Here is an 18,738-nt window from a genome sequence, read left to right as displayed (position 1 = left end):
TTTTTTTGTTGTATTTCTATACTAAAATTCTACGGTATAATTTGGATCATACTCCCTACCATTATTACCTTCACTATATACCTAGAGATACGTGAGACATCCTCTTCCAACTCTTTAAAAACTTCCTATATAACATCCACATGTCTTTCATCTTTTTAAAAATCCATATTTAAGTCTTGTTTCACCCTTTAAGCTCTAACCAAATAAAAATATCATTTCCACTTTACCTTGTAGCATGAGTAAATTATAATCATCGGCAATCAACTAAAACTAGAAGAAAATTTATAATTCTATCTCACTCCAATTCCACTTGTTCCATAATATGAGTGACTAATTTTGTGATATATCAAAAACAAATGTCTTACTTCTAGCACTTTATAAACACATAAAGAACACACTCAATATAATTCACGCTTGAGGTTTCGATCACATAAAAAGAACATAACGATTGCACAAGACACATAGACATTCTTGACAAGACTTTTGTTGGGAGTATAGGTAGATCTTTATCAAGCTACCAATAAACAAAAGACCAAATTCGGAAATATCTAAAGAAGATCTCCAATAATATTGCAAAAAGACCAAATTTGGAAATATCTAAAGAAGAACTAGTAAATGCAACTCAAAAGCTGAATAATTGCAACACTCCTGGAGCAGCTGGCCTCCTAATAGAGTTCTATAAAAAGAATTTGGATATGAGAGTTGATAATTTGGTACAAGTCTATTTTGAAGCCATAAACAAAGGCTACATAGGTTATATCAATAAAGGTATTATCAAGCTACACCCTAAGGAGTGGGTAAGACTATAATAAAAAATTGGAGACCTATTACTCTCCTCGATGTCTCATATAAGATCCCAGCAAAATATTGGCCCTTAGAATTGTGGATATATTCTGCAAATTTATTAGCTCTACCTAATCAGGATTTAAAGGGTAGATGCATTTTAGGTAATATCATTAGTAGTTGGGAGGCCATAGAATGGGTTGTGACTTCTAATAAAAACACAAAAAATATTTTGCTGCACTTCTCAAAGGCAAATGATAGAGTGGAGTGGTCATTTTTCATGATGACAATTGAAGCATTTGGTTTCCCAAGTGGTATTTTCCAGATCTTGAGAACTCTTTTCAATGATGGTGTAGCTCAAGTAGATGATAATGGATACCTATGTTATAGGGTTGTCCTCTTATGTCAAGATTATGTTGAATTTACTTATATCTTTTTGTAGAATAAGATGTTTATTATAGATAACGTTCAACATGTGTGTATAATATTGATGTTTGTTGAGAAATATTGCATGAAATGAGTTTTGAGATTTTTATTACAAATGTTGTCCATGTTTTCATAGACCAATAGACTGTTTGTATAATATAGTAAATGATAAAAATGTATAGCTATCATTTGTATCAATTGGGAGATTAAATATAAATGTTAATTATAGTCATAAGAAAAATATAACAGCCTTCTCATAGAATTTTTCAAAATAGATACATGTTAGGTTGCAATAATGAGGTGGGTGGAAAGCAACAAATTTTGACATATGCAAGTACATTGTATGTTGGATGCATGCAATATAAGAATCATTGTCATGAAAATAGATAGTTATCGAATCAAGGTAAACGTTTTCTAGTAGTATCTTGCATTAATTTAAACGAGCTCTGATCTACACACTATTTGTAACCTTTAGTTATCTAGTGTGTGATTCTCACACTTAGTTTGTAAATGAACGTATGATACAAGCAGTGAAATATTTTTTATATACATGAGAAATGTGTGGGTTACTTTATTAAAATTTTATATTCTCTATGCTTCTTAATCTATTGAATTGCCATTAATTTTCTGTTTGATGTTAGATTATAATTTAGTATTAGAGGTGGTTTTCGAATGTGGCCACTTTATTAAAATTTTATATCGTCTATTTTTCTCAATCTATTGGTATTAGGTATCCATCTTAAGCAAATAAAGGATTGTAAGGGAAAGTTACATATAGCATACAACAACATGAAAATGTTAACAATCAATAAGTTATTACTGTAGTTATGGGCATGTTGAAATGTGGTTTTATATGACATTAATTATTTGATATCTAAGTATTTAAGAATTTTGATTATTAGAAATTAAGAACTATGTTTGAAATGGACTTTCTAGTGCCATATAGATGTGCAATAAATAGATAAATAATGACACACACTGGAATTTTATTAAAAGATATATGCAATCATTTTGGGGGGATAACGGTGGCATACCTTTACTAAAAATGTGAGATAACTATTCAATTAGAATTACTTACACTACTCTTGGAATGTCAAGTGTATGAGTGGAAGGGAGCCTAATCATAACATTCAAAATCAGGAGAAATTTGATTATGCGTATGCATTGCTTATAGGATGGGATATGAGAATATGTACAATATTTAAATATTTTGTTGAATGTACATATATTTTATTATAACAAGGATTATTATTAAAATATTTAATATGCATTTGTAATAGTCCATGTGTGCAATTTAATGGTTCTGAGACATGCTACATTAAAAAAAATTATAGAATTAGGTTACTAATGGCATGTATTCTGTTTACGTATCAATACGTCAATCGTGCGACATAATCAAGTGACCTTATGAACAAAACAAGAAAGTTGAGATAGTAGTTAAGCATAGATATAGTTTGTATGTGCTATGTTGTAGGAAAGATGTAATGGCATTCCCATGAAATAGTTTAATACAAAAATAGTTCTAGTAATAATTATGTTTGATGCTTGATTGGATAGTACATGATACAATAATAGTTCTAAAGCATTCAATTAAAATTTTCTATGAACATAACTAGAAAGCTCGAGGGGAAAATTTTACATAAATAATAAATTATCCATCCTTCCTATTTCGTTTAGTCACTCCTGATTTGACATGCTCCGTACAGGTTTGGTTCACTTAGGTTATAGACTATTTTAATATTGTAAATAATATGTTGTTCATATAAGTAAGCTCGTGTTGTTTCAACTATGTCACTATGATGTACTATTGACCATGAGTGAGTAGATAGGATGATTTCAATAGGAGAACCTTTCATTCTCAATAAAATAAAAATCAAAGCCACTAAAAGGGGGTATTAGGGAGTTGTGATGAACTTGGTACTTTTGTGGGTTTTGAAAAAAAATGATGATATGAAATTGAAAGGGTGGAAGCAAGCTTCATATGGTATTTTATCATCTAGTTTAAATTTCAAGCTTCCTTTAGCAAAATCCTAGTGTCTCTTTTATTTCCACTTTCAAAAGTAAGCAACAAGGAGATTTTATATGTCTACCAAGCAGAAGGGGAGATACTAGGTTTTTGGAGTAGGACACTTTGATGGTTTGTGGGATATGGATTTACACCTACCATTACATTGGGGGATTCCTCCTTCACACACGAGACTTTTGGAATTCCATGAGGCCACATTAATTTCTACATATAAGGGCTCATTTAATGGCATAGAGCTAAGAAATAATCTATTCTTTTGCAAGGGGTGTTCAATCCACATCTTTGGAAAGGGTGGCTAACTACTAGAAACACCCATTCTCAGTTCCACTATATTTTACCCTACTTCTCTAACTCGATGTTTATAGTATTCTACAAGTTTTTTTCTTTCAAACTTATGTAATGATGTCCCTTAGGAACAATACGAAGGCAATGACGTGCTTGCTATGTAGAAACGGATTACATCTGTAATGCAAAATTATATTTGAAAATTGTGGTATGATTCAGGAAGTAAAAAAAATATTGCTCGTTCGTTACTAAAGATAACTTTCACGAGTCTCTAACTTTGGAGTGATTCATAGTTGATATGGCTACCTTTTCTCTACCTACTAGAAAGATAGAGTCATTTCTTTCTTGTTTCTCACTTACCATTTTCAAGTTTCTGAGCGTGAGATTTAGATTTCGGTAAATATACTAAATTTAATCGTTCGTGTCTTCCTACTTTTTGTAGATGTGCAGATTTAAATATCTCAGCATCATGAGTAGGCCCACTGGTCAGGATTCCAGTGTTCCATCTTGCACACATCACTATCTATTGTGTATAGGAAAGTTGAACCTGCTCTTCATTATCTTCTTGATGTAAAGCTATTCATGGTGTCAAGGGAGATTTGTATCAATCTAATTTATCTTCATAGTATAGCTATTTTAGGGTCATATATAGTTAGATTGAATGAGTAATTATTTGTGTTGGAGGTTGGTGTTAGTTCAATCATGGGAAAGCCTAAAGGAACGTGTGTTAGAATAGACAATACATACATTTCTTATAGGTGTGTTGCGAAATCAACAATGAGAAGATAATTATAGGAAACTTTACGCAAGGATAAGTTCAAATTTCTTAGGAGATAAAAGATTATGGTCAGTAGAAAGTGGGGCCTTCTCTATTAAATCAAAGAAAGGTTCAATCTTATATGTTGTCTCGTTGTGTGTTGTTCCGCAAGAAACTAATTATTTAAAATTCTAGCCCATACCTAACTCCGTGTTTAGTTACTCCATGCCTATATTGTTTTACCTATTTCAAGTATTCTCACTAATGTTGTGATCTATGCACTTGTGATTTCAATGTGATTGATAAACTTCTCGCTACTATACTTCACAACAAATTTGAAAGACTAATATCTATCACCTTATGAGAAAGAGTCGGTAGGGTTAAGTTCATGGAGGGTGATGATGGAAATGGTGAAGTGGATGATCCAAATGATGAGGGAGGTTGTTTGATTGCCTCGATGGTCTTGATTAGAGGCTCTCCTAGGTACCATTCTTTTCTGGCGGTCGTTTTATCCCATGTTTTTTCTTCTGGCACCACTAATGCTGCAGGGGCCCCTGTGTTTGCGGTTCTTTTTTAGCATGTTAATTTATTTTTGTTGTGCATTCGGATTTGGTTGCCCCTGATCAACAGTGCATTTGGCATGGTTCTGCCCTTTTAGGTATGGCAAAGATTGTGGCTTTTCTCATGGGGGGCTCATTTTTGTGCCCTTTCCCTAAGTTGAGTTTTCTTTGTTGTGTGTACCATTTCTTCCATTGTTAGTGGTGGACATGGCTTTCTTGGTTCATTTTTGGGTTGTCCTATCCACCTTTAGGGCTTTGTTTTGGAGGTGACACTCGGTTTTGGCAAGGTCGGTTGTGATGGAAGGGGCTTATTGGAGGAGGGGGTTTTCTATATTCCCCTTTGGCTTCTAGCAGGAGTTTTTTTTTCCATTGTATGGTTTTTTGCCTCGGTGGGTGAGTGCTTTCTCTCCCTCTTTTCTAGACTCTCGGTATTGTGTGTTGGCTCGATCATTGTTAGTTAGTTTTAAAGGACATGTTCTTGTAGTTTGCTTTTGGTTGGAGTTGTTTTTTGTTTTTATTTTTTTGGCTCTCCTAAAGATCCCAACTAAATATCTGCCCCTAGACCTATGGGTACATTTCCATTATTTATTAGATCTATCTAAACAAGATTTATTACGGTTAGATACATTTTAGATAATTTGATTACCAATTGGGAGGCCATGGAATGGTCTAGAAATTCTAATCAAAACATTAAATATCTATTGCCAGACTTCTTGAAGGCATATGATAGAGTGGAGTGGTCATTTCTAATTATGAAAATTGAATAATTTGGTTTCCCAAGTGGTACAATTCAAAAGTTTTGAACTCTTTTGAATTATGTGGTAGCTCAAGTAGATGATAATGGATCCTTGTCTTGTCTATTTTCTCTGTAAATGTAAATTACATAGCGTTGTCATCATGCTCCAGTCTTGTTTTTGATAACCTTACATCTATAATCTTTTACAATCCTAGGCACTCTACCTTGTCTCCTAAACCTAGAGTCTTGGGTGTCTCTTCCAAATGGAGAAGACCTCTTTAATGTTTAATTTGTTGATGATAGCATCATGTTTTCTAATCTTGAAGAAAAAAATTACTAAATCTATTTTGTGAAGCATCAGGAGCTAGAATCTCCAAGAAAAAAAAAGCGTAATGCTTAGTTAGAATAGCAACCCCCCAATATGGTTCACTAAATTATAGCTCCAATAGGGTGTACCTAACGAATTGGTTAGATACTTGGGTATTCCTTTCATATTCGACCCCTATATAAAAGAGATGTGGGAAGGGATTAAGAGAAAAATATATTTAAAAAATGTGTCAGTTGAATAAACAATACCTATCTTTAGTAGGCAGGTTTCGGGTCTGCCAAAAATTTATCATCCTAAAACCTATATTATTCCTTTGTGTATCAATTTAGTAGTTTCCAGATAAATGAAATTCAAAAAATTATCAGACAATTTCTTTGGTTAGATAGGAGAGGTAATAAGGAAAAACATGTTGTTAAATTGAAATGGTGTTGCTCAGATAAATCGGAAGGAAGTCTAGGATCCAGGGATATAAATTGGAAGGCGGTATAGGATTGAGAGACATAAATGACATTATTTTTAGAAAAAAATTAGCATTTCATTTTGGATCCAAAGTGTTCAATAGCATATGGAAAGAATGAGAGATATTATTATGATGTTAAGGATTCTAATAAATGTTAATTGAACTGTAAGAGATCAACCCGATGGAACCTTATGAATAAAGACCAGACTCTGGCCTTATTGTAAGGTTGCTCGACTAAATAATGGCATCTAAAAAGGTACCAAATGCTTTAATGATATCCTATGTAACAACCACCTTAATTCTTCGAATGACTTGAGTGATGAATTTTAATCTCCCTTGAACACATTGGAGGACTTATTCTATTATTAAGGAGATGCGTAGAATCATGTTCTTTTCCTAGTTTGCAAATTCCATGATAATTCTTTTCTTGAGGGTCTCACCTTGACTGATGGAACTAAATCACGAAACTTGAAGTCTAGAAACATTAAGAAATCTTTAAATTCATCCCACGACCTCACCAATCATTTAAATAAATGTTGGAATCTTGATCTTTCAAGGAATCATTAGCAAAATGTACTTTTAAAACGTTATTGAATAATGTTTTAGAGACTAAATTTACTCGTTTTAAATGGTTATTCATTTTCTAAAAGATCCCATTTGCTATTGCTTCCTCCATGCTGAATTTATGTTCTAAATTTGTAAACATTCTGAGAGAATTAGACATGTCTTCTTTAATTGTTTGTTTGTTTGTTTTGTTTTGTTTTTTGTAATAGAGATTTGGAATATGTTCTTTACTAATATGGTGGGATGGAGGGGATAAGGGTAAAGTCATTTAGAAAGATATTCCCTTTGGTTCTGTGGGAGGTTTAAGTCATTCATATATATATTTTTTGGCTTAGTTTAACTGCCAATATTTTATAGTAAATTTAGAAGGCTAGATATGAGGAAACTTTCTAGGGTAGTAGGAGAACACTTACCGAGTCTCAGAGAAGACTCATGTTTTACGATATTTTTAGGCATACAGTAATCATAATGGAGCTTTAAAAAGATACAATTTTGAACTACTAAAATAAATAACAATGGATGTTACAGTCAGAGGTCAAATGTGGAAGGTAGTGACCCTTAAATAAAGATGATAGAATTCTATATATATGAAAACTCACCTTAAATTCTAAGATAAATATAATAAGTACCTGCCAAGATAATTGAGAAGGATCCTAATCGGCGAAAAGGTCGGAGGTTCTATTTAAGCCAAGGAGAAAACCTTACTATAGATTTAATTTGATCCAATGGAGATATCCCTGAGGTTGTTCCACCTTGGAATTATAAATATACTAGAAGTGAAAGCAGAAATTTTTGGGCAGTTGGTGTCTAGATATTTGACGATAGTTAACTTCTTATATCGTGTATCTATGAGTGGTTCTATAAATGGAATTTTAGCATATATGCAACAATTTTTTTATGTGTACTATGAGTCAAAGGATACAAATTTATATATCGGGTACAATGATTTTCGGTGAGGCCTTGCATGGTCTTCTTGTGAACTGGTCATGAGATACTCACTCCTTTAGTTTAGTAGAAAATTGGTGTAACCACCTTCATTAAGTCCTTGCAATGAAAACATTGGCCTATTTTAAAAACAAACCAAAAATTTCCCTTTTTTGACAGATTTTTATAGAATTCGAAATCTACCACATTTTTGGTAATTTTCAACTGTATCCAGAAAATCATCTAAACTTTGAAATATCTAAAGAACATGATTTTGACATAAATTGCCAACTTTCTAAACTAATAAAAACCACGAGTTTGAAAATAACTAAAAAATCAACTTTCTAAAATATGGGAAAAACCAGAAAATAGTCTTTTTGAATCCCCGGATGAAAGAATTGGGCCTTGAAAATTTGATCGAGTCGAATTCCATCTGAACTAGGTTCGGTCGGCAATCCAAAAAAATCCTCATGATGCATCTCCGTATAAAATTTTAGGCCAATCGGACAACCGAGTCAAAAATTATGACCCTGCAGAGTCCCTACATCATTCTTGGAGGTGTTTGTCCTGATTTTCAAATGTTATCGTGCAATTGATCTAAAATTTTGAAACATTTCCAGAATGAATCTCAAAAAAGTTCAGTAATATGAAATGTAACACTCCGAGTCTAGTTTACAAATATGTAATTTATTTGAATACCGTGGTGAAATAAATTAATTTTCAAAAGGGGTTTATAAAAGCCGCCATTTAAAAATGCCTATTTTAGAACAATACCATGCACATGTACAACCACCATATTTTGACCCAAGTAGAAAGAAAAATTAACCCTCTTTGGGAAAAAGTGTGTAGCACACTGAAGATTGATGAGGATTTTTTTCAATTCTTTTCTGAATTTTTTGTTTATATTAATTTTTAATTGGCCCTAATTGTTGTTCTAAAATCTCCTTGTGTACTATGACCACCATAATTAGACCTAAACTTATCATTTTTTTGAAATATATTTTTCTAATTCTACAAATAATCTTTTGTAGATTGATGTCATATAATTTCTTTTGAGTGCAGAATGATGATATCCCTTCACTAAAAAATAAGATCATGTTAATTGATTAATTTTTGCAATCTTTTTGTTCCTAGAAATTTAACCGTGTTAGAAGAAAGGGAATATAACCATTATATGAAAAGATAGAGGAGAGACAGTCATGAATATGCAAGCCTTTGTGAGGTAGAAAATTAAGTTATCGTGTTATGGAGATTACGTTGAATGTAGAGATATTCAACACGTGTATAACATTGACGGTTGTTGAAAAATCTTGCATGAAATAAGATTGAAAGTTGTTTTACAAACATTGTCCATGGTTTTATAGGCCAATAGAATGGTTGCATTATAATTTAAATCTTTTCTTACCCATTAACCATAGATGTATTGCAAATCCATTTATCTCAAAAACGAGCGAAGATGTAGATTTAGATTTGAATCGTTCTGATGAAGAAGACTTTAAAAGTCCAAACACTGAAATCTGGTTTGAATCTTTGATTATTGTGGCTACGCATAAGCATGTACAAGAAGAAAATATAATTATTAAAACTCTCAAAGTATTGGAGAAGGCCGATACAATAGGTTATTTTCGGAGGAAGCGGCATCGTACAATCTATGGAAGCAATTTGAATCGTAGATGCTAGAGATAAGAAATTATTGACGCCAGCAGAATGTCATACCACAATAATTGATCTCCTAATTGTGAAACAAACAACAAAGTACTTGATCTCTTCTTCTAGCATGCTTCTTTCTAATTGTTTTACTATTTCGTTCTTTTTCTTGTATCATATATTGTATTTTTAATTGTCTCTTGATTCCATTCCTTGCACAAAATTAATTAAATTCTTCCAAACAAAATTGGCCGCCTCTATATATTCTTTAACACTTATATATCTTGCACTTATTTTTCTCCCATAGATTTTACAAATTTTGAATGCTCTATTAGAAACACTATTGTTCTTCAAAAATAAACCCATGCATCTAATAAAGTCATCAACAAGGATAAACATGCAATTCTTTATACCTTTGTTTACCTTGGGCATATAATAACACAAATATGAATGAATAAGCTTCAATAGATTATTTTCTCTCCATGCATTTCTAAGAAACATGTCCATATAGTGCTTTTCCAAGTACACAACTCTTGCACACTTCCTTTCCTTTTGCTTGAATTTTAATAAACCATGTACAATATTTTTCCTAGACATGTAAGATCCCTAAAAAATAAAATGTATATACCTTTGGTGCCACAACCAACTTGCATGCTCAATAGCAGCATAAAAAACATTTGATTCACTAACTTTGATTATCGAAGGTAACATTTAGTTATTTGTCATATCTACAATAGCTAAAATGTTTCCCCCTTGTCTCTATCGCTAATAATATAAAATTTATCCTCAAATGCTAATTTGTGTCCTTTTTCAACAAGATGGTTAACAATCACTAAATTATTCCTTAATTTTTTCTAGTGGTATACATGAATAATTTATATTTTCCATGTCTAGTGTCTATATCTAGTTTTCCTTTAATATAAATATTAAGAGATTTCATAAATTACCCAATAATATAAACATTAAGAGCTTTAACAATAACAATAACAATAACAATAAAAATAACAATAGAAATAAAAATAACAATAGAAATAAAAATAACAATAGCATTAAAAATAACAATAACAATAACAATAACAATAACAATAACAATAACAATAACAGTAACAGTAAGAGTAACAGTAACAATAACAGTAACAATAACAACAACAACAACAACAACAACAACAACAACAACAACAACAACAACAACAACAACAACAACAACAACAACAACAACAACAACAACAACAACAACAATAATAATAATAAGCTAAATGGTTAATTACTTGAGTACGGATCATGGACTACTCGCCTAATACACATGAGAGTCATAGTAAGGAGAAGAGTGAACAATACATGAGAATGTCATAAAAGTGTGAAGTGATTTCGGTTTGTTGATGAAATAATTGGCAACAATCTAGATCATGGCATGTTTAAAGTAGATTGAATATTTGTCAACTTGGGATGCATAATCGATCTCTTTCTCCAACCACATCTTTGGTTCTCTCCCCATGCAACACATGTCATCGTTTACCTCTTTTCTTACCCATTAACCATAAATGTATTGTAAATCCGTTTATCTCAAAAAATGAGCGAAGATGTAGATTTAGATTCGAATCGTTTTGATGAAGAAGAGTTTAAAAGTCCAAACACCGAAATCTGCTTCGAAGCTTTGATTATTGTGACTACGCATAATCATGTACAAGAAGAAAAGATAATTATTAAAACTCTCCAAGCATTGGAGAAGTATACAATGGGTTATTTTCTGGAGGAAGCGACATCGTACAATCTATGGAAGCAATGTGTATCGTAGATGCTAGAGATAAGAAATTCTTGACACAACCAGAACTTCATATATGGTTGCTACGTTGAAAAGTTGATGTTGGGTTTTTGAATAAGTAATAACGAAAATTGTCATGACCATTAAGTAAACAAACCATTCCCACGTCTAAAAGACGAATGGCTATAAATCTTTATTTATTAAAATGCATTGAATTCCAAGTAGACCGATTGTAGTCATGTGAGATGCATTCTTGTGAACTATATTGAATATGAAACACAAGTGTTGGAGATTGACTGACTAGTTTCATGTGATGACAATTTATGAAAACAACATAATATAAAAATATAAGGAGTATGGAGTTTCACATCAAATGATCTATAGACTATAATAATTTTTAAATCTTAATTGTAAAATAGAAAGTAAAATAAGTAGGTGTAACTATACAAAAAGATTTCATGGTTGAGCTAATTAGAGATAGAGTGATACTCTAAAAAAGACGATGATATGAAAAATCGTCGTGATCAAGTAAGAATGACCATGTCATAACTAAATAAACCAACCATTCGCACTTGTAAAACCGAATTCCTATGTAACTCTGTCGATTAATATATATTATAAATATGAATGAAGTCAACCAAAATCCTTCTTAACGAGTTCTTGGCAAGTCACGTAAAAGAATTCATCTCCCTCACAGAGTAGAAAAAAACGCATCATGCAAGACGTTTGGTAGGTACTAGTCAAGCCTCGGTTCGTGCAGCAAATAGCCATGACGGAGCGCACGTTTGGAATAGATGGCGTGCTTTGCTTCCGGGAGAACACCAACACCATCACCATCTGGAAAAGCTCTCATTTGGGTAAGATTACTCAATACCCAGAATCGTCTGTATTGCCGTATAAAAGCGAAATGACAGTTTTCATGTGAAATTTGAAGAATTGAATTGTTTCGTGAACGAAAGTTGTAAAACTTTAGGTATTTGGTGCAACAAAGATTTCGAGGGTAACATTCACTCATGCCTTATTTATACTCACACTAGAGAGAATACAAGAAAAATATCACGAGTAAATGCGTGTAACTGTGTCAGTTGCGATGACCACATCCATCATTTTCCTGGTCCTGTGTGTGTCGCTGCAGTACTTTTGCATAACAACGTTGGCTTCTCAGGCAACCTGTGCGCCGCCTCCTGCAATTGAATGCAAAAGCAATGCATGCGACGTCTTCAATTACCAAGGCGTTTGGGACGACCGTGGGATTTGTAAAGCTCAGAATTCTGCATGGCCCACATCAGAAGCAGAGCTTGTGCAAGCTGTTGCGAATGCAGTGAAAAACAAGCAACGAATCAAAGTTGTGAGCAAGCTGTCTCACAGTGAGCCAAAACTGGTGTGCGTGGGAAGCGAAGGCCTCATCATATCCACCCAAAACTATGCCTCTGTAATTGAAGTGAATAAGACCGCCATGACAATTAGGGTTCAGGCAGGAGCGCTGATGAGCGACGTTCTGGAGGCGGCCGCCAAGGAAGGGTTGGCTCTGAACGCCATGATTTACTGGAGCGGCGTCTCCGCCGCCGGCGTTATCTCCACCGGCGCCCATGACAGCGGCCTCGTTGGAAAAGGCAGTGGCGTTTATGAGTATGTGGTTGCAATGAGATTAGTTGTTCCTGCTTCTCCCTCCCAAGGCTATGCAAAGGTGATCAGCTTGACAGAAGCAGACGAGGAATTGAATGCTGCCAGATTGTCTCTGGGCACTCTTGGAGCGATTTCCGAACTCACATTCGCTTTGCAGCCAATGTACAAGCGCTCCATTTCGACCGTGGTGAAGGATGACACCGATCTGGAATATGAAGCCGAGAGTTTCCTGAGAGCTCATGAATTTGCAGACATAAACTGGATTCCCTCACACGGGAAGGCGGTTTATATTCCCATTGATCGACACCCAGTCAATGTTCCAGGAGATGGCCTCAACTCTATAATTGGCAGCGCCAGCAGTGTAGTCGACATCGAAAGAAAAGCGGCAGATTGTGAGTACAAGTCAACAAATTGATGTGCCCATCTTCACCAAATAAATAACGATTATGATAATGATAAACAAATAGTTTTCTTATAAAAGTAGACACCGAATGCTTAGTTAAAGGATCAGGCCTTTGGGTTAACTTATTGTTTTTTTCCATCACTTTTTAAAGATTTAATGTTCTACCTTCTCATCACAAAGTTAAATAATATTCGTGTCTATTCATCTAATTATTTGATTCTATTGTGTAGATGAAGCAATCCAAGATAGGGCAGACGTTGAAGCTATATGCAGTGTACTCATAAACGAGACACTTGATCTTGCAATTAATGGTAGCGGCTTTCTCAATGATGGAAAACGCTTTACGGGGTACCCGGTAATAGGATTCAATCACCACATGCAAACGTCTGGTGGCTGCCAAGCAGGAAGATACTCTGTGGCTTGCACTCCCACATCAATTTTAGATAAAAATGAGACTGTCTGTTCCTGGGATCGACGAATATACGCTACCTTATACTTTGGTGTGGAACTAAGAGTGCCTGTATCTCGTTTGCCCCAAGTAATAAAGGATGTGAAGAGGATAAGGGATTTGAATCCTCAAAAATTGTGTGACATGTCAGGAATATTTATGCGCTCTATTAAGAAATCTGATGCGTATTTGGGACCTAAGGAGGATGTGGTGACATTAGACATGATGAATTATAGGTCAAGGGCGGTCGGTACACCCAAGTGGAATGAAGATGTCTATGAAGAGATTGAACAGATGATAATTGAGAAGCATGGTGGCGTGTTACATTGGGGCAAATCAGGGGGTTACCTGTTTCAAGGACTAGCTAAGAGGGCAACTAATTTAGAAAAGTTCATGGAGGTGAAGAAGAAATTTGATTCGTCCGGACTATTTTCTAATGAATGGACAGATGGTCTGTTTGGGATCGGGGGAGGAAGTTTAGAGATTTTCAGGGATGGGTGCGCATTGGACAAAGTTTGCAAGTGTAGAGAGGACAGTCATTGTGCTCCCCAAAAAGGGTACTTCTGCAAACCGGGAAAGGTTTGGAAGAAGGCACGTGTTTGCACAAAACTCAATTAACAGTTTATAGCTCCGCTCTGTGTGGAATCTTCTTTAGTTTTATTCAATGCAGTAAATAACAAATGTATCCTCAACAAATAAATGCGTGTTGATTACATAACTTGCAACTTGATATTTTATACTGTAAGGAGTACTTGATATATCATTTGGTTATATATTTTTATAGATTTATTTTAATATTTGTCATTCTAGCATTTCTTATGGCCTAGAATTTAAATAATCATTTTATTTTTTTTAATATTATATGGCTTTTCTTAAGTTAGAGATACGAGAATTTAATAAGAGATCCTATTAGATCGAAGTAATTTTTTTTCAAATTGTTGTAAAATTATAGGCTTTTAAATTATTAAGACTTTTGAAATTTGTGAAAGATAAATTGACTACATACTTTAATTAATCATTAAATATTTTATAATTGCTTGTCAAATGTTCTAATTGCAAATAGTAGCGATAGTTCCTATCACCTTCTTGCTACGATATGTGTTCTTGTACATGTGAAGCGTTCAAAATGCCTCCTTTTGGTATCTTTATTTATCACAATATTTAAGAACATTCTCCTTGTCCTTGGTCTCCATGGCAATTTTTAGTAGTCATCTCTTTTTCTTTTCCACTTCTATATCCTTTTTCAAGTATTCACCTTGAATCTTTTCGTTCTCACACTAGTAATTTGATAATAAGAGGTGGTTTTTTTAATTTCCATCTCAATACAGTGGTCTTGTCCATATTCTTCATGAACACTTTGATTTCGTTCCAGCAATAAATCATTTTCATGTGATTGAACAACACTCCCATATACTTCATCAACGCCTCTCTATCTATCACATCTTTTCCAAGTTGTAGTGACCATGCATGGTACTTATCAACATATTTTTGGACTCTTTAACCTTGTATATTAATGCTTTTATTGTTCGTGTATTTGCTCCTTATATTGTTCAAGAATATCTATTTCTTCAACGATCTCTAAAATCCTGTAATCGGGATAACAATATTCTTAATTACATGTAAATGAAACAATTACCATACAAAGTTGTTACAAAGTGTGCACCCCTTGGTCTCTTTGTGATGTGCAACATAGCGCTCGGGTTTGTGAAATAGCTTAACCGCCTCCCATGGATTCATTAAGTCTTGCAGTTGTATTGGGCATTAATAGGTTGATCTTTTGGTGCAACAACAACTGTGTTTCTAACAAGTGGTATCAGAGCCCGAGTCACAGGCTCAAACCCCTCACTTGCGCTGGCGGGATTGTTACAAGGTGTGCGCCCTTGGTCTCTTTGTGATGCACAAGACACTGCTCGATTTTGTGACATGGCTTAATCACCTCTCGTGGATTTATCAAGTCTTGCAATTGTATTGGGCATTAATACATCGTTATTTCGGTACAACGACAACTGTGTTTCTAACAAAAGTGACTGCATTACCAAAAGGATTTAAATGTGTAGCAAAAGCCTTGTGATGTGATTTTACAATATGCAATATGTTTGTTTGATTTCTCCATATTAACCTCATCATTAAAAGGTTGTATATCAATTTTTATCTCTTCCCTGAAAAGGACATTATTTCAACTTAAAAAATTCGCTTCATTCTCAAAATAAATTTTTTTGTTGTATTTCTATACTAAAATTCTACGGTATAATTTGGATCATACTCCCTACCATTATTACCTTCACTATATACCTAGAGATACGTGAGACATCCTCTTCCAACTCTTTAAAAACTTCCTATATAACATCCACATGTCTTTCATCTTTTTAAAAATCCATATTTAAGTCTTATTTCACCCTTTAAGCTCTAACCAAATAAAAATATCATTTCCACTTTACCTTGTAGCATGAGTAAATTATAATCATCGGCAATCAACTAAAACTAGAAGAAAATTTATAATTCTATCTCACTCCAATTCCACTTGTTCCATAATATGAGTGACTAATTTTGTGATATATCAAAAACAAATGTCTTACTTCTAGCACTTTATAAACACATAAAGAACACACTCAATATAATTCACGCTTGAGGTTTCGATCACATAAAAAGAACATAACGATTGCACAAGACACATAGACATTCTTGACAAGACTTTTGTTGGGAGTATAGGTAGATCTTTATCAAGCTACCAATAAACAAAAGACCAAATTCGGAAATATCTAAAGAAGATCTCCAATAATATTGCAAAAAGACCAAATTTGGAAATATCTAAAGAAGAACTAGTAAATGCAACTCAAAAGCTGAATAATTGCAACACTCCTGGAGCAGCTGGCCTCCTAATAGAGTTCTATAAAAAGAATTTGGATATGAGAGTTGATAATCTGGTACAAGTCTATTTTGAAGCCATAAACAAAGGCTACATAGGTTATATCAATAAAGGTATTATCAAGCTACACCCTAAGGAGTGGGTAAGACTATAATAAAAAATTGGAGACCTATTACTCTCCTCGATGTCTCATATAAGATCCCAGCAAAATATTGGCCCTTAGAATTGTGGATATATTCTGCAAATTTATTAGCTCTACCTAATCAAGATTTAAAGGGTAGATGCATTTTAGGTAATATCATTAGTAGTTGGGAGGCCATAGAATGGGTTGTGACTTCTAATAAAAACACAAAAAATATTTTGCTGCACTTCTCAAAGGCAAATGATAGAGTGGAGTGGTCATTTTTCATGATGACAATTGAAGCATTTGGTTTCCCAAGTGGTATTTTCCAGATCTTGAGAACTCTTTTCAATGATGGTGTAGCTCAAGTAGATGATAATGGATACCTATGTTATAGGGTTGTCCTCTTATGTCAAGATTATGTTGAATTTACTTATATCTTTTTGTAGAATAAGATGTTTATTATAGATAACGTTCAACATGTGTGTATAATATTGATGTTTGTTGAGAAATATTGCATGAAATGAGTTTTGAGATTTTTATTACAAATGTTGTCCATGTTTTCATAGACCAATAGACTGTTTGTATAATATAGTAAATGATAAAAATGTATAGCTATCATTTGTATCAATTGGGAGATTAAATATAAATGTTAATTATAGTCATAAGAAAAATATAACAGCCTTCTCATAGAATTTTTCAAAATAGATACATGTTAGGTTGCAATAATGAGGTGGGTGGAAAGCAACAAATTTTGACATATGCAAGTACATGTGTATGTTGGATGCATGCAATATAAGAATCATTGTCATGAAAATAGATAGTTATCGAATCAAGGTAAACGTTTTCTAGTAGTATCTTGCATTAATTTAAACGAGCTCTGATCTACACACTATTTGTAACCTTTAGTTATCTAGTGTGTGATTCTCACACTTAGTTTGTAAATGAACGTATGATACAAGCAGTGAAATATTTTTTATATACATGAGAAATGTGTGGGTTACTTTATTAAAATTTTATATTCTCTATGCTTCTTAATCTATTGAATTGCCATTAATTTTCTGTTTGATGTTAGATTATAATTTAGTATTAGAGGTGGTTTTCGAATGTGGCCACTTTATTAAAATTTTATATCGTCTATTTTTCTCAATCTATTGGTATTAGGTATCCATCTTAAGCAAATAAAGGATTGTAAGGGAAAGTTACATATAGCATACAACAACATGAAAATGTTAACAATCAATAAGTTATTACTGTAGTTATGGGCATGTTGAAATGTGGTTTTATATGACATTAATTATTTGATATCTAAGTATTTAAGAATTTTGATTATTAGAAATTAAGAACTATGTTTGAAATGGACTTTCTAGTGCCATATAGATGTGCAATAAATAGATAAATAATGACACACACTGGAATTTTATTAAAAGATATATGCAATCATTTTGGGGGGATAACGGTGGCATACCTTTACTAAAAATGTGAGATAACTATTCAATTAGAATTACTTACACTACTCTTGGAATGTCAAGTGTATGAGTGGAAGGGAGCCTAATCATAACATTCAGAATCAGGAGAAATTTGATTATGCGTATGCATTGCTTATAGGATGGGATATGAGAATATGTACAATATTTAAATATTTTGTTGAATGTACATATATTTTATTATAACAAGGATTATTATTAAAATATTTAATATGCATTTGTAATAGTCCATGTGTGCAATTTAATGGTTCTGAGACATGCTACATTAAAAAAAATTATAGAATTAGGTTACTAATGGCATGTATTCTGTTTACGTATCAATACGTCAATCGTGCGACATAATCAAGTGACCTTATGAACAAAACAAGAAAGTTGAGATAGTAGTTAAGCATAGATATAGTTTGTATGTGCTATGTTTTAGGAAAGATGTAATGGCATTCCCATGAAATAGTTTAATACAAAAATAGTTCTAGTAATAATTATGTTTGATACTTGATTGGATAGTACATGATACAATAATAGTTCTAAA

At 33.2% G+C, this 18,738-nt stretch overlaps 1 protein-coding gene across 1 annotated transcript; it reads left to right on the top strand.

The window, feature by feature from the left end:
• The first annotated feature begins 12,324 nt into the window (after window positions 1-12,324).
• LOC131058865 (probable L-gulonolactone oxidase 4) lies at window positions 12,325-14,353 on the top strand. The gene is made up of 2 exons (XM_057992443.2): window positions 12,325-13,276; window positions 13,518-14,353. The coding sequence occupies exons 1-2, from the start codon at window positions 12,325-12,327 to the stop codon at window positions 14,351-14,353; spliced, it is 1,788 nt and encodes a 595-aa protein (XP_057848426.2).
• The last annotated feature ends 4,385 nt before the right edge of the window (window positions 14,354-18,738 follow it).

The sequence above is a fragment of the Cryptomeria japonica genome, chromosome 5, assembly GCF_030272615.1.
Source record: "Cryptomeria japonica chromosome 5, Sugi_1.0, whole genome shotgun sequence".
NCBI classification, from domain to species: Eukaryota; Viridiplantae; Streptophyta; class Pinopsida; order Cupressales; family Cupressaceae; genus Cryptomeria; species Cryptomeria japonica.
The sequence above is the reverse complement of the archived record's forward strand: the minus strand, read 5'-3'. Positions and strand labels throughout refer to the sequence as shown.

What these genes read in the sequence shown, in the direction of transcription:
- LOC131058865 (XM_057992443.2), top strand. Translation starts at nt 12,325, where the DNA reads ATGCGTGTAACTGTGTCAGTTGCGATGACCACATCCATCATTTTCCTG. An exon ending in CGAAAGAAAAGCGGCAGATT is followed by an intron (nt 13,277 to 13,517) that starts GTGAGTACAAGT and finishes TCTATTGTGTAG; the next exon opens with ATGAAGCAATCCAAGATAGG.